The sequence below is a fragment of the Ursus americanus genome, chromosome 14 (assembly GCF_024610735.1).
Source record: "Ursus americanus isolate L20-20 chromosome 14, mUrsAme1.1.p, whole genome shotgun sequence".
Classification (NCBI taxonomy): Eukaryota; Metazoa; Chordata; class Mammalia; order Carnivora; family Ursidae; genus Ursus; species Ursus americanus.
Window position 1 is genome coordinate 41605059 of NC_142140.1, and position 17351 is coordinate 41622409.

The window sequence follows — 17351 nt, forward strand, 5'->3', positions numbered from 1 at the left end:
GGTCCTGGTCTAGAGCAGAGAAGTCTCAGCGGCCTGGAAGCTGCAGGGGTGAAGCTAGCGTCTGGTGCTTGGAGAATAGACTAGAAGGAGATGACGGCTGGGACAGCCAGAAAAGCACAGAAATAGCCCAGTAATCAAGAACCACCCACCCAGGGCCATGCTTTTGGGTCACAACAGAACCCAACAACGGGTCATCATAACCAGGACAGTGAATCATGAAAAAAGAAAAGATCTTCAAGTTCATCCTGTGTATGCAAGTCAGGAGGCAATGATTAAGAACCCGACTCTGCTGACATGCTCCAGAAGTAAGTCCCAAGCTTCACCGTTGGCCGCTTGGCACTGAATGAGCTTTTGAAACTCCCCAAGCCTTAGTTTTTCTTATCTGTAAAATGGGGGCAAAAAAAAAAACCAAACCCAAATCACAAACTTATTCGATAGGTCTGTGGTCAAGATCAAATGATATAAAAAGTGTAGGGTGCTTGGCAGATATCGGCTCTCTGTGGGCTATATGTAAAGGAGGCCTTATAGTTCACAAAAATATGAGTTCACAAAATGGGAAGCAAATCAATCAATATAAAATTTTGCAGAAAAGAGGCGGCATCAATAGTTTTGGTCCTTCAAAGAATAGCCTTGTGTTCACTGGTGGTAGTGTGTGTGTGTGTGTGTGTGTGTGTGTGTGTGTGTGTGTGTGTGTAGAACTCTCAGACGCTGCTGGATACATGTTATATTTCTGTATGTGACCAAGGGTGGCTTTTTACTTTCACCCCCGGAGCTGGAGCCTGGCCCTAGGAAGTTCTGTGCGTCCATCGTCAGGCGTGGCTGAGGATATGACGGGTGCTCGTCCCTAGAGGGCAGTATAGAGTAGCGGCGCGGGCATGGCGTCCCAGAGGGTGCTGCCCACCACCCCCACCCCTCCCAGTGTGCCCTTGGCAAGATACTTCCCCTCTCTGAGCTTCCATATCCTCATCTGTCAGGTGATGTGCTGGACCCGGGGGTCCCGAAGGCAGCTCCCCCATTCCATACTGGATGACTCTATGGCCAAGCTGGTTTGGACAGTACACATTCGGGGGGGAAACAGGGTGAGGATTCATAGAACATGGAAGCCCAGCTTAGCGGGTGCGTCACTTCTTTTGGGTTTCTGGGTCCAGAGGGGGCTTCAGGTCACCTCTCGGGAAGGAGCTTCATCCCAAGGAGTTACAAGGAAGTGAGGACCCACGGCAACTTCTTCAGCCTTGAATCAAGGAAACATTTCGGTCTGTCATGCCGTGACTGAGTTTCATGGTGTCTTTCATGATTCTCGTTTGTAGGGCTCTTGTTCTGCTGGGGATGGCATTCAGACTCCCATGAGAAATGGTCTTTTCACCGGTTTGTCACTCTAGACTCGATCGATGCCCATATCGGAGGGTGTCTTGTGCCCCCCCTCCTTTCAGGGAGCTGGCCAGTCTTTGAAATAGCTGCTCGGTGTCCAGACATTGAATCCACGCTGGGTGGGTGGTTGCACCTGCCACGCAGCAGCTCACACTCACACGGTTCCAGCCTGACTCCAGGTCAATGCCAGGCAACAGCGGGATGGGCTGTGAACACCTTTCAGTTTTTAACACCGATGTCTAATAAAACCAACACACACTCACTGTATGGCGTTAGGAAAAACAGAAAAATGGAGAGTAGGGAAAAAATCAGACATATTCTCACAATCTCAAAACTATACTCTTGAACATAGGATGTGCTTCAGTCCGGACGTTTTCCCATGCATACTTTTTGATTAATTGTTCCCATATGTATACCAGTTCTATATGCTTTTCTCTCTGTTCTTTTTTTTTCCTGCTAAAGATTACAGTATAGGGGTGCGTGGGTGGCTCAGTCAGTTAGGCGTCTATCTTTGGTTCAGGTCATGATCTTGGGGTTCTGGGATTGAGCTCCGCATCGGGCTCCGTGCTCAGCAGGGAATCTGCTTGTCCCTCTCCCTCTGCCCCTCCTCTGGCTCTCAATCTCTCTGTCTCTCAAATAAATAAATAAAATCTTAAAAAAAAAGATTACAGTATAGACATTTCTCCATGTTGTTAAAAAGTTCTCTTTCTATATAATTCTTACACTGTCATTTTTATGGTGGTATGATTCCTTCCTTCCTTCCTTCCTTCCTTCCTTCCTTCCTTCCTTCCTTCCTATGGCAGTATAATTTAGATGCAGCAAAGTGCAGTAATCCTAGGTGCACAACTTGGTCGAATTTTGATATGCATATACCCACATAACCACGCCCCTCCAGTTCGAGATGATAGAGCTTCATCCTATCACTCCAGAAGGTGGCCTCGCACCATACCCAGGGGTAAGGGCCACTCTGACTTCTGTCACCATGGATCATCACGTGCCTCTCCTTTTAAATTCATATATTTATGAATCATAGACAGTATCCTCTTCTGTGTCTGGCTTCTTTTGTTCAGTATAATGCCATAACCACATTTGCCAGAGTTCTGTTATTAGACATTCATGCTCTTTCCATCAATCACTATTATGGACTGCCTGTTCTCAGTGTGGCTGCCAGTGCTCTGATATTCCCTACCAAGGAGAATGCTCCCAGTGTCCCCAAAGCCACCCTCACCAAGAAAGTCAGAGAATCCCATGGTCCTCAGAGAAAGGGGAAGAATCCTTCCCTACCACCTGTGTGTCTTAGCAACGATGCTAGGGTCCCATGACTCCCAACACTGCTTCACCTTTGGCCTCAGATACACTTCATGGTGGGTGAGGCTGGGGGTCATCATGCTGTCCTCTCAACCCCTGATGTCTCTGTCCTCCAGGTTCTTCCCAGAATGACCCCTTCCCAGCCCCTGCTCCATATCCCCATGCCCTGTGCAAGTCATCGAACCAAGTGGACACTTGCAGGCTGTCTACCTCCTCCCTTATCAGATACATCCAGATGTGGTGGAAACCCTTTAACTCAGCTGGGAAGTCTGCTTTATGCATTTTGGGTATTTCTTTCCAATCAGCACCCAGACATCGAGCTAATGCAACGTAGTGCACCATGAAGCTATGTAATAGGCCCACTGTGACTTCGGATCGGATCACACCTGCACCTCTGTCTTCAGCTCTATGCAAAACAGGATATCATGCAGGACTTTTCCTGTTACCCCAGAACTGGCAGTTATGGCCCGAGGCTGAGGGCAGAGAGGTGTTAAGTACCCTACAGTTCTAAGGAAAACCACTGACACCTGGGCTCACACATCTTCCCTGGGGGCTTACTAGAGTGGCAGAATCAGCTCTGTCCCCCTGTTTGTCATGTCAACTCCTTGCACCCCTGTCCTACAAGGAGAGAGATTTGGGTAGGAAAGGGTTATAGAAAGGGGTGGGCTTAATGGGGAGGTGAGTGGGGGGGGTCATCTCCTCAAAGCCAAGGGCATGGGGTCTGAGAAAATCATGCGAGGAGTGGGAGTTTGCAAGAAGGGGAGGCCGGCTCCTCTTTGCTGGGAGGGGCATCGTCTAGACAGCAGGCGAGCTGAGCAAGAGAAGAGGGGATTGGAGAGAGGAGATGGTGGAGACAGGGCATAGCAGTGACGCAGCAAGGAGGTCCCGAGGATGTGAGAACAGCCCTGGGTCAAGTTACAAACATCGTGTCAGAGTGACAATGTCCCAATCTCAGTGACTCACCAAACCCAGGGCCAGCCCTCCCCTAAATTCACGGAGGTCAGCTCACCAGCCCGGAGGCCTCTTCTCTCTGATGAGCTCCCTCTTAGTGGCCCTTGGTGGCCCTTGCTGCTGCTGGTTAATCAACCCTGAAGCCATTTCAGTTTGTTAGGGAAATCCTAATAATGAGAAAAAGACAAAGCAGAGAAGGATGGGGTCTGGGTGACTCACTCCCAGGGCCTTTGAGCGTCACACATCGTGGAGGACGGCAAGGGGTGCGCTCTGCCCAGCCCCCAACTCCACCAGAAGTCTCAAGACACCCATCCCTGGGAATGATGATCTTCCCGGACATCTGCTTGTCTCAGACAGCCCACTCAAACGTTCTCCTTGGGATAAAGAAGACAGGTTTCCACTTCTAGAAATGGAGATCATCGGCAGCTTTTAAGCAGCAGTTTCTTTGGTGGCAATAAAATCCTACTATAGCTCTGACTGCCGTGATGTGGGACTATCATTGAGTGAGTGACTCTCTCCTCCGGGCTCTCAGAACATTTCACACATACCTCTCCTTCTGTGCCCTGCACGGTGCCTGGTGATTTACAACCCCTCCTCCCCTCCCCAGTCCCTGCACTTAGAGGGGTCTAAGAACACGGGAATTAACACACCCATCTCTATGTACCTGACCCAGACTGGCACCCGGAGGATCTTCAGGGGGTGTTTGCCGCATTGAACTCCACGATGGAATAACAAATGCATACTTTCCTGAATTGTATTTATGAAGCCGCTATGTACCATGTGTGCTAATTAGCCTTTGTGCTTCTTGGCAAACAGCCCCCACGGCTCAGTGACTTAAAATAGCAAGCGTGGACTTCTTGCTCCTGTGACATGTGGCTGCCGTGTGTGGCTGGGTCTCTGGCTCTGTTCTCTGTGTCTTCTTTCTCGCTTGCCGTGGCACCTGCTGTGGCCCGGGGTGGACCTTCCCCTTGGCCGAGCAGGGAAAGCCAGAGGCTCAGCCCAACCATCTCTATCACTCTGTGTGGTTGAGGCAGATGGCGCTTCTGCTCAGTCTTTAGCGGCCGAGCCTCCTGTGGGTAGAGGGGGACACCTGCAAGGCACACTGTAAGTCCTAAGTCACACCGCAAGGACAGGCACGTGTCATCACACAGGGGAAGGAGTGAAAAGTGGCAAACAGGAAGACAATCTACCACACCACAGAATAACAAAATAGGCAGGCTTTTATTATTATTATTATTATTATTATTATTATTATTATGGTTAGAACACTTAACATGCCATCTACCCTCTTAGCAGATTTTTAAATGGACAATACAGTACTGTATCAGCAGGGACAATGTTGTAAGCACATGTTTGGAACTTCTCGTCTTGTACAACTGAAATTTTATGCATATTGATCAACGTAAAAAGAAAATGCAGTGTATACATGCAATGGAATATTTTATTTGCCCTTATACAGAAGACGTCCTGCCTTATGCAGCGACACGGGTGAGCCGTGGGGACATTAGGCTGGGTGAAATAAACCTGTCATAGAAGGACAAATGCCATGTGACTCCCCTTACACGAGGCACCTAAAATAGAACCATGGATGTAAAGAATAGAATGGTGGTTAACAGAGGCTGTGGTTGGGGCGGGAGGAGAAAATGTGGAGTCGCTAATTAGATAGTTTTGAAAACAACATTAGAGCATTAACTCATTTTCCAAATCATAGCTTTAAAAAACCCCAATATTTACATTTCATCGTCCAAACAAAACTTCATGCATTGGTGAGGATACTACAAATATCGGAAGGCGAAGCGTGCTCTCCCTGCCCCGAACACACACACTTCTTTCTGAAACCATCTCTATAGCCATGAAGCAGGAAAGCAGAATCATCATCGCTTACAGCTCCCGAGCCGCCAGGTTCCAGATGCCCTGTTGTTTCCTGCTTGTGTCAGATCAGAAACGCGCCGGGTCACCCGTGTACGTTCTTGACTCACCCAAGATAAAAGTCTTTGCTGACTTAAGTGAGCTAACTCCTCTCCTTCACAAATACGGTTTAAAAGTTCGATGAGGGGTCAGTGTGATTTAGGAGTTCCCACTCCAAACCGGACAGTCTGAACATGAATGACATTTGCAGAGCACAGAAGCATTTGAACGCAATCAAACCCATGACTCCCTAGACTTCATAATGACGCAGAAGGATTTGTGGCCGCGAAGCTTCGAGAATAGAGATCCCGTTGAGATGCCGCCTGTGGAGCGGGCGCTAGGATCCCAACGGTGTGACTTAGATGCTGCATCACCATGAGCTACTAAGCCCCTAGACCAGACCCCGGACTCCCTGAGCAACAACTATTAATGTTGAATTGGTAGTCTCCCAAACACACCACAGGCTCCCACATTCTAACTCAAAACCAGAATTCTCTCTGTGACTAATACGGTATTTTCAGGCTTGACATAATAGCAACTCTTAAAATGATACTCTGTCCCATGTGCAAGTTACAGTTTCAGCTTTACTTTTATTTTTACTTTATTATTATTATTATTATTATTTTTACATATGTGAACTCTATGCCTGGATCCAAAAACGAGGTGCTGGAAGGTAGTTTGGAAATCACTTTCCCCAACCCATCGAGAGTCTTCCTCGTGTAGGTCCACCCCGTCTGTGCAGTTAGACCCCGAGATTCACAGGCTGGGGTATGACTTCCAAGGCAGGGGCCTCTACCCCATCTGCTGGCCCCTTCTCTGCCCCAGCGACACACCCCAAGGCCCCCACCAGCTGTTCCCCCTCTCTCGAGCCCATGGAGGGGTTCTCGCTGCACCATTTTCTACTCCCCAAGGCTACTTTCTGGACCTCTGCGAGCTGGCTCTGGGGCAGGGCAATCCTTCAGGCAAGAGTGATGTGATGAAGTCTCGGGGGGTGGGGCGGCAGATGGGGCCAGGGCAGCAGGGACAGGCAACAAGAAGATAAACACAGTCAGATCCAAAGAACTGAGGCCTCTTTGGGTCCTGACGCATCCTTCCTGGCCTCTCCTCCTAGCTGATTCTGGAAACACTGCTTCATGGGGCCTCACACAGCCTCCCGAGCTCTTGCTACAGCCCCTGTCCTCCTGATCCAGGAAGTCATCCGCCTTCACACCTTCTCCCCATCACTACCTGCAAACCTCCCCTTTCCTTGCACAGACCAAACGAGGGCTTTTATTTTTCATCTCATTATAGATTACACAGATTTTATAAACAAACACGTTCATACATTTTGACATAGGGGGATTTGGCTTACGACGCACATGAACAATGGGGCACTGTATTGAATAGATTTCAAATGTAGGCTGCGTGGTTCTCATAGATAAATGGCAACAAAGCAAAAATGTGTCATGTACTTACACAGAAGAGGATGATCAGACCCAGACGAAGCTCTCAGAGGGTTCTTGGGGTTCCCAAGCTCTCTCTGAGCAGGTGGGGCCTTCCAGGTTAATATGGGTGGGAAGAGGGGCTGGGGGCGGCACGGCTGTCTGGCTGGGCCAATGAAGGCCTTCCCATCCTCCTCACCCAGGCTCAGTCAAGCCCACACCTCCCACCTCCTGACACTCGTGCCTGACCCCACGTGCCCTCACACCATCCGCCCGCGCCCACTCGCCCCCCTCCCCGCCTCCGGCTGGGCCCTTGACCAAGGGGATGGCATTACAGAGCCATTGAAGTGAAGGCAAAGGCTGGGAGAAGCACATAAGCATTTTCTGGATGTGGCGTTTTCCAGGAACTGGGAAGAGCTCATTGGAGAAGTCACAGTCTCTACCCATGGTTCTTCTGGACTATCGCCTGAGCATGCTCTGGCTATTGAGGGAGGGACAAAGTCTGTCTTAGGGTGCACGACCCTGAGGTTCCTGGGCACTGGCCTCAGAGGCTCACAGGCCTCCTTGCTGCAACAGACCCTTGAGGCTTTATTATCATATACACATTGCCGTACCCCCTTATAAGTAGGAAGCGAACCACTACTCATTTACAAGCCAGCCGAGACCTCCTGCTCCCCTGTGGAAGGCGTGTAGGTGGAACTCACTCGATCCGCGGTCTCCCCGTAGAAGACTGGGCACTGTTTGCAGAGGCGTTTGGCGATGTGCTTTCGGAAGAACATGGAGAGATACCTTCTGAATTTCTCCCCGACGAAGGCGTAGATGATGGGGTTGACGCAGCAGTGCGTCATCCCAAGGGTCTCTGTCACCTGCATGATTTGGTCCAGCTGACTGGTGCTCTGACAGTTGCTCACGTTAAAGGACTCCTGGAAGGTGCTCAGGAGAAGCACGATGTTGTTGGGAGCCCAGAAGAGAAAGTACACGATCATGATCACGAAAATGAGCTTCACGGCCTTGTGCCTCTTCTTCTCGTTTCGGCACCGGAGCAGAGTCTTGAGGATGGCCGAGTAGCAGATGACCATGACAAGCAGGGGCAGGACCAGCCCCAAGACGCTCCTCATTATTGTATGGAAACTCTTCCATGTTTTTGCAAAGTGAGGAGCGCAGGTGAGAAAATCTTCATCACTTTCCACTCTCGCGAAGACGATCCCGGGGAGAGCGGCAAACACGGCCACCACCCAGGTGACCCCGCTTGTCAACACCCCAAAGGTGACCGTCCTGGCCTTTAATGCAAACACGGCGTGGACGATCGCCAGGTACCTGTCGATGGTCAGGAGGATGATGAAGAAGTTTCCGCCAAAATACCCAACGTGATACAGCCCGGTGAATGACTTACACATCACCTTCCCCAAGAGCCACCCGTGCGCGGCGTAGTGGGCCCAGAATGGGATGGTGAGGAGGAAGAGCAGGTCAGAGACGGCCAGGTTGAGCAGGTAGATGTCGGTCATGCTCTTCAGCCTCTTGCAGTTGATGAGGATGAGGACAACCAGCATGTTGCCCACGAAGCCGAAGATGAACACCAGCGAGTAGAGCGGGGGCAGGAGCCCGGCGGCGATCAGTCTCACGTCGGTCTTCTGACAGGGCGCGCTGTAATCATAGTCATAAATGGTGGTGGGTTCTTCATCGCTGCCCTGGATATTGGTTGTGAACAGAGAATGCGATGTGGACAGCACGTTGTGGCTGGCCTGGGGAAACGTGCCATTGTCACCCATGTTTCTCCGTCCTGTAATCAGAGAACAAAATGATGACACCCCACGTAACTGCTGCCGTCCCCAAGCTTAAAAATGTCTTCGCGCGGTGTCAGCGATGGCCTGGTCTATGTCTCTGCTTTGCAGCCTTGTCCTGGAAAGCTCCCGCACTGCCCGATCACTTCCCTTTATCCGTGGGAGCAGACGTGAGCTGTCTCCCCACCAGCTGTTTCTCAACACCCTGGGCCTTCCCGGAGGACCCGACTTGCTCGGTAAAGTTCCCTGCACAGCACACGTGCTGCTCTACCTCCTCTTTGGGGGGCACACGGGTCACTGACCCGATGCCGGAGGACAGTGAGGAAGGGCATTCTGCAAGCGGGCCCCTGGGAATGCTCTATTCCGACAGGAGAGCTGCAGCCAAAACCCGGGCCTGCTCCTTCCTGCTCTGGAGCTTGTCTTGCAAGGGCTTGGTGTTTGGGACCCCTGAACGAAAGACTCAGAGAATGGAGCAAAACCAGGCTGAGTCCCAATGCCACCAAGTCGTAAGCTTGGCCTTGAACTGCTCATCCTCTGACTTCCTGTGATTTGAAAAAAATGAGCCCTGCTTTTTAAGCTACTGTGAGTTCCATGTTCTGTTACTTGCAGCTGAACACCTTCTAACTAACTCTCAACTCTCTGCCTCCACCTTCCTGCCAAAGCTTCCTGGGCAAGGTTGCCATGACAACCCAACTACTAAATGCCCCCGCTCTGCTTCAGCTTCATCCTTGATGAGCATTGGATCCTTCTGCTACGTTCTTCTATTTAAAACTCATTTGCCTTCTGGGAGGTGAGTGCCTGCCTCGTGCCTCCTTATTCATTTTCTTCGTTGGTGTCTCCTTCCCCTGCCCACCCTGTGAGAACACCCAGGCACCATCCCTTGGCTGTCACCTCTTTACCTGCTACCTCTTTATTCTCGCCCCCAAGTTCTTGCTCAGTTGTGTTGTCTAATTGCAGGGTTTTAGGCGCCCTGAATGCCAATGTGTCCCAAAGCTCTGCCTTCCGGTCCCACCTTGCAACCCCTACATCTCAGAGTTGAATTTCCCATTGCCTCCTGCATAGGTCCCCATGGGTTTACCCATTTTCCCAGTGTTTACCAAGCACCTCCCGTGAGCCATACTCTTTTCTACTACTACTGTCATTATCATTGTCATGTGAATTCTACCTCATAAACACCTCCGGATTCAGCCCCTCTGCACCCCTGTCAGTTGCCACTGTCTTGCCTTAGACCCTCCCCATTTCCATCTTTGCTGTGGTCTTGCCTTGCTCGTGGCTTATTCCTGACCTGCTCCTTTTCAACCTGACTTCCCCAACACTGCAACGGGATCATGCACTTCTCAGCTGAAAACCGCAGTGGTCCCACACATTGTATGTGGTGGGACCTCAAAGGCAATGCCTGGACCACTTGTCAGTCTTTTCTATGCTCACGTCCTCCCGGCTTTGGCTCCAGTCACTTTTCAAACCCCAGGTCCTGTGCTCCCACCCCAACCATCTTCCGTCCATTTTCCTGCAAACTCGCCTGTTTTAGTGGTTTTGCATAAGCTTTCCCCTCTGCCTAAAATGCCTGGTGAACTCCTATTCATCCGCCGGTACCTCTCGCTCAAATTCCCCTTCTTGTGAAGCCAAACCTGCCTCCTCTAATCAATCACGCCAATCATCTCAAAACACCATGCATGCCTCTAAAACAAGCCCTTATCACATGGTTTTCCATACACTGTGTGCCCCTTGAAGTCCAGATCATGTGTGTTTCCAGCTCTTATGATATACCACCTAGCTAAAGGAGGCACCAATAAATGTTCATTGAAGGAACGCATGAAAGTCTTTATACTGAGTATAACATTTGACATCATTAGGCTTGATTCTCAAGAATATTCTTTTTTTCCCTTTCCTGGTAGTAACAGTGAATTGGTTTTTATCTTTGTACACACCTTATTCTTCAATTTCTCTTATGATCGATATATCTCATAGATCCTGCATTTCACTAAGCCAGATTCTTGGAAATCTGCTGCAACTAAATAAGACTTATCTAGTCTCAAGCACCTGGGGTGAAAATGTATCCACCTAAAGAATTACATCTATGATCATTAATCGAGTGTTTCTTAAGCTCCAGGTGCTGCGCTAAATACTTTGCGTGCATTAGTGTAATATTTGCAAATATTTTGTGAGCAAGTGTTTATACATTTTACAAGTGAAGAAATTCACAATTTAAGCATTGGCAAGTTAAATGACTTTCCCAAATTCACAAAACAAGTAATAGTTGAGCTGGATTTTGAACCTGGGGCTATTCCGTTACGAAAGACCTCAGGAGCTCCTATCTCCAGCCTGGGAGAGCAGAGATGCATATGGAATAGGTAATAATTACCTAGGTATGCCTCCCAGGTAATCCAGTGGGAGACCATATAAAAACTAAGATATTGGGGATCCTTGCACACAGACCCTTAAGTGCAGCACACCCTCTGGGCTGCTCCGTAACCAACCACAGGGCTGGCCTCCTCATCTGGATGGGAAAGTGTGGACTGGACCAGTGGTTCTCAAATGCTGGGCTTCGGTATCACACAGGAAGTCTGTCAGTCAGAAATGCACAGTCCAGACCCTCTGGTGATTCAGATCAGGGGTGGGGAAAAGGTAGGGTGCAAGGGGGCCAATTGCCCTGACCACTTCCATCGTGTCTTCTCTCCACATTGTTGTTTACCCGCACTGGCTACCAGCCACCTCCTCCTCCACGACTTCTCCCCAGTCACTCCAGCACACCTAGCTCATGGCACAGCAGACACTTGTGAGGTGTCACTTTCAAGTCTCAGGACACATCCTGAATCAATTAAAAGCTGACTCTCAGAAAAATAGATTCCTTGCTTCAGCCCCTCTGGGCCTTCTGAATTGAGGCAAGAGGCCCATTTTGGTTCAGGGTCTGGACCATCACATAGATGGACTATGAAGGGGGGAGGGAGGAATATTTGGGATAGAAAGTTCTAGCTCTTTAAAGCCCTAGGGGGCTGGGAGGGGCAGAGTGAGAGGAGCAGAAGCTGAGAAGCCTGAGTGTCCTTACACTTCGTGACTGTCCTCTTTAGCCCACTGTCATCTCACCTGAGCCCCGTGGGGTGGTCTCACCCTGCTCTGTACTTGTTCACTGCCATCCGGGCCTCTCCACCATTTCTGGTGCAGACACCACCCTCCAGCCTTTTCTCCCCCAAGACCATCCCCCAGAGTCCTGAGCTATGCAACCTCCAGGGTGCTCCCAGTCCCTGCATCTCCAGTGTTGGGATGCTTTGAGCCTGTGATTCATAAAGTAATGGAAAAAGCACACGCAACTCACCAGTGGATAGCTTCTCCCAAGTGGTACTGGAGGGTCAGGCTTCTCAGCAACTGAACCAAACAGATCTGGAGGTAGAAACTTGGTGTGCAGAAGTAGGAAATAATATTTCCTGCAGGAGGCGGAGATACAACGGCAAGTAATGGTAAAGATTTGAAAAAAAAGAATGATATAGTTCTTCTTTTCCAGCCAGGAACATTGTACGCTAGGTTGAGGTCTCCAGAGTATATTAATTTTGAAATCTTACTTATGCAACCGTGAGTGTGAGTCAGGCACACCCTGTACATCTGCTCCTCTGTCTAACGACTCTGCGCTTCTTTATCTTGTGGGTCTCTATATCTGGAAATCTTCATCTCTCTTCTACCAGTGATAATTTGCATGAAACGAGCACAACAGAACTTAATTTTCCAGAGGATAAATGCTAACAGTGGGACTGTTGGTGATGGTGGAGAAAACAGAATGAGTTTTATGTGACCATGCACACTGGTGACATCTTGGATTTGGGATGTGGTTGGAAATTTTTTTTTAGCTGGCAATATTTATTGAAAAGGGAATGCAAAATGGTCTCTTGTATCAGAGATGTCCTTAGCAAGAAGGGCCTTATTTATTATAGGTTCCATTCCTCAGAAAGAAGTTTTTCTAAAAGAAATCACCACAGAGATTCTGGTGGCATAGGAAGCCCCAGAAATCTCTCTCCCCACCCAGATAATAATTGCACTGACAGAATCTGTCTGATCTAACTATTCTGGCACTCTGGAATCTACTGAAGGTTTGCAACTGTCAGGATAAGGCTTGGATGATCAATTGCAGTTAACTTTGGTCGATTTTAGCTTTTGGCACAGTAGCAGCTAGCCATCCTCCACCACCTCCTCTTGGTACACGATGCATGGAGATGTATTTCTGTGACAACAACAACCAAAAGAGGTGAGGACAGAGCCAAAAAGGAGCGGAGTTTTGTGTGTTGTTAAGCTGTGTGACATTAAGCTGCTATAAACTTAAATTAGCATGTTCTAACTATGCTATCCCCATGGTAACCACAAAGGAAATAGCTTTAAAACATACACAAAAGGGAATAAAAGGGAATTTAAGCATTTCATTACCAAAAAAATCAACCAAACACAAAAAAGACAGTAGTGCAGGAAATGAGGGACAAAAGAGCCCTAAGTATGCGTATAGAAAAAAATGGCAAAATGACAGAATTAAGTCCCTCCTTATCAGTAGTTACTTTAAATGTAAATGGATTAAATTATCTGATCAAAGGATAGAGAATGGTAGAATGAATAACAAAACAAAACATGATCCAACTATATGTTATCAACAAGGGACTCATTTTTGATCCAAACACACAAATATATTGAAAGTGAAAGGACGGAGAAAATATTAACTAAAAGATATGAAACAAAAGAGAGCAGGGATGACTATACTAATATCAGACAAAATAGACTTTAAATCAAAAAAGATTACAAAAGACAAAGACAGATATTACATATTAATAAAGGGTTCAGTGCAGCCAGAAGATACAATGATTACAAACATTTACACCTAATGACAGATCATCAAAATATATGAAGCAAAAACTGACAGGATTGAAGGGAGAAAAAGACAGTTGCACAATAATAGTTGGAGATTTCAACACCCCATTCTTGATAACAGACAGAACAACCAGATGAAAGATAAGTAAGGAAGCAGAGGGCTTGAGCCGCATAATAAGCCACCCGGATCTGACAGACAGATACGGGATACTCTACCCAAGAACAATAGCACACACATTATTCTCAAATGTATCTAGGACATTTTTTGGGAGAGGCTGTATTGAAACTAGATAGAGAACTTCTGAAACTCAACAACTAAACAACTCAATTCAAAACTAAACAACGGACTTGCCTTGAATAGACATTTCTTCAAAGAAGATATGTGCACGGCTAATAAGCACATGTTATGCTCAACACCAGTGATCATTGGGGAAATGAAAATCAACACTACAATGAGATACCACCGCACAACCATTAAGATGGCTACTATCCAAAAAACAGAGAACAACAAGTGTTGGTGAGGATGTGGAGATCCTGAAACTCTTGTGTGCTCTTGTGGAAATGTAAAATGTTACAGCTGCTGTGCAGAACACTATAGTGGTTCTCCAAAAATGTAAAAGTAGAATTACTATGTGATCCAACAATTCTACTCTGGTTGTATACTCAAAAGAATTGAAAGCAGAGTCTTGAAGAGATATTTATATACCCACATTCATAGCCATATTATTATTCATAATACCTTAAACATGGAAGAAATCCAACTGTCCACCCATGGATGAATGGATGAGCAAAATGTGGTATATGCATATGATGGAATATTATTCAGTCTTATGATAGACACCTTATTCTGACACCTGCTACAAGACAGAAGAACCTTGCGGACATTATGCTGAGTGAAATAAGCCAGTCACAAAAGACTGGATGATTCCACTTACATGAGATACTTAGTCAAAATCATAGAGACAGAAAATAGAATGGTGGTTGCCAGGTGCTGAGGTGAGGGATTAATGGGGAGTTAGTGCTAATGGGTACAGAGTTTCAGTTTTACAAGATGAAACGAGTTCTAGAGATGGATGGTGGTAATGGTTGGCCACAGTACAAATGTGTTTAACGCCATTGAAGTGTACACTTAAAAATGGTTAAAACGGTAAGATTTTATGTTATATAAACAAAATATGTGTTATGTTTATTCTACCTCAATAAAAAAAGAAAAGATAAAGAGAAATCACCCTTAACAGCATAAACCCTGCAATTGAGGCAACTGCACTTAGGAATATTCCTCAGGTTCCACAGGGAAAATTGAGTCACCTGATTTGGCTCCAGGCACTTTCTGGAATTCAGCAGGTCTTGGGTCAGGATCCTTATGCTGTGGTCTCGGCAAATTTCTAAGCTTTGATTTTCCCAACTATAACATAGGAATAATAAGGCCGCTGGGGTCTGTGGGGTTTAAATGGATACAAAGCAGCTAGTACAGCATCTGGTATGAAGTAGGCACTCAACACATAGCTAATAGTAGCTAACAACAACAGCAACAGTGAAACACTCAGTGCAATCCAGGGGTCCTTTCTGGATTTCTATTTGTTGTAGCCATGTGTCCTGCATAAGACCTGGTTTTTGTGTGAAGCAAGAAGGGCCTCAGGTTTTCACTTAGAAGATAGTTTCTTGCTTGGTCAGGAACATCTAAAGTCCCCCAGTTGTCTCCTAATGTGGTCTCTGAGTGGGGATCAGAAGGGTCTTTCTGAGATTTCAATAGTAAAACTGGTCTTCCCTACCCAGTGATGCTGGGTCCATGCCCACTTATGGAATGTTTTGACTCTGGCATCATGCTGCTGGTTCCTTTGAGTCAATCTGGGATGGGGAAGGTCAAGACCCTGGAATTTTGCCCTTGTTGATTTCTGTCTTCACACTAGACATCACTGACTTTAGCCCTGTGATTTTATAAACAGGGAGGCACAGAGGTAGGGGGTGGCAGAGCCAGGATTTGAATCCTTGGCTTAATTCTGGCACAAGGAATAGATGGCACACTGGGCCACCTGTTTTGAAGACACAGTGTAAGGCTGAACATATGTACAGAAGGGTAGGCAGGGTTAGGAGGAGCAACAGGTGGGTGAGGTGTCCAAAGACTAGTGGGAACTGTTACCCTATGCTTGAAGGATCAAACCAATAAATATCACCTGAGCCCTGTTGAGAGCTGAAGGCAGAAGGATTCAGCTGCTGCTAGAACTTCCACAGGGCAGGAGGAGAGTAGGAGCAGAAGTCCCCAGATCTCCTGCCAGTGTCTGAACCCAAAAGGAAAAGGGAGCAGCGGGGGTACAGATGATGTAGCCAGTCGGTGTCAGCTTCCTGGAAATCGAAGTGGATCTGGGGAAGCATGACTAATAACCACTCAATATAAAGTCAAACTTTTTTTTGGTCACTGTGTTCTCACCTGGTCCATGCAGATAGTCAGAAAATTGGGAACCAGGGTAAGTACCCTTAAGATTAAGGATTCTTTATGCACATGGAGAGAGCTAGGAACAATGCTTTTCCAGCAATTTGAGAGACTCATGTTCACCTTTTGGCACTGGGTTCATGGGTTCTGAAATTCTCAGTGCGGAAGAGAGGTATGGTCTTTTGAGCAGACTTGGGGAAAGTGTGTCACCAGCCTCCTATCTCAATAATGGGCATGCCGGTGGTCACCTCAAGGTGACCTGGCAGGGATGAGGGGACACTTAGTTCTATAAACCAATAAAATAAAAGCAGGTCACACTCTCTGAATGAAGAGGGAAGAACCAGACCAACACTGACCATGAGAAGGTTAAGATTCTTGTTTATCTGTAGTCTGAAGGTCAACAGTGAGTTGGGGGCTAGACCATTGAAGCTGAAAGTTAGATTTGTTCTAAGAACCTCTCTCCCCTTGCACGGATGCCAACATTCAGCTAAATGAAAACATGGGGAAAAGTGTGGCTGGAAAGAATTGCTGCCAGGGCAAGAAGACAGGAAATGTTTATCAACAGCCTCAGGTTATGTTGTAACTAAGTCCCTTACTTATCTGTGATGGATTTGTTCAGTTGACACCTTTACAAGATAAATTCTTGCCTTTTTTTCAGCATAGATGCTTTGGTTGATTGTGGTTTCTATGGTTTGCATGCTTCCTGTGACCTACTAAAATAGATTAGTGAGCTCTAGGATTTTACATCTTCAGTTTTGGTTTAAACATTGATCTGGACTAATACGATACCCACAGAAAGAACAAGAACATGCTCTTGTCTTGTTTCCATAATAAAAAGAATACAAATTATTTCCACTATTGTTCCAAGTGACATAGTAACACAACAGCAAGAAAACCCAGAAACTGCAAATGGGAAGAGAAAGTGTCAAATAACAGAAGATAGGCATGAATTTCTCTCTCTTCCTCCAAGTTCACCACCATCTCCAGTGAACCAAGAGCTAACAAGGATATGTGATGAAAAAAAAAAAAGAAATAAAAATATCATAAAAACAGGTAATTTAAGTCTCTATTAACTGAGAATGTAAAGATGGGAGATGGGATGTTTCCACACCTTGAGACCAAATCAGCTTTGGACAATAGAGGTGAAGTCAAGATCTGTAATACATCCAGTTGTTGAAAAGCCCTCTCAAGTGACTTAAGAGGATGTCTTTTGAACTCTGTAGTAGCGAGATAATCTTGTGTTCTTCTACAGCCCAGATGTTTTGAACTACTCTGTGACTAGACTCAGACCTTAGCCTCGGAGGTGGCCTGTTCTAGGGAGGAAGCTGTGGCTGGGGATGA

At 47.1% G+C, this 17351-nt stretch overlaps 1 protein-coding gene across 1 annotated transcript; it reads right to left on the reverse strand.

Moving 5' to 3' along the window:
- Positions 1-4847: 4847 nt before the first annotated feature.
- Positions 4848-12339, reverse strand: CCR2 (C-C motif chemokine receptor 2). The gene is made up of 2 exons (XM_045778784.2): positions 12051-12339; positions 4848-8736 (listed from the first exon to the last, which is right to left on the reverse strand). The coding sequence occupies exon 2, from the start codon at positions 8723-8725 to the stop codon at positions 7604-7606; it is 1122 nt and encodes a 373-aa protein (XP_045634740.1). The 5' UTR covers positions 8726-8736; positions 12051-12339; the 3' UTR covers positions 4848-7603.
- Positions 12340-17351: the final 5012 nt, after the last annotated feature.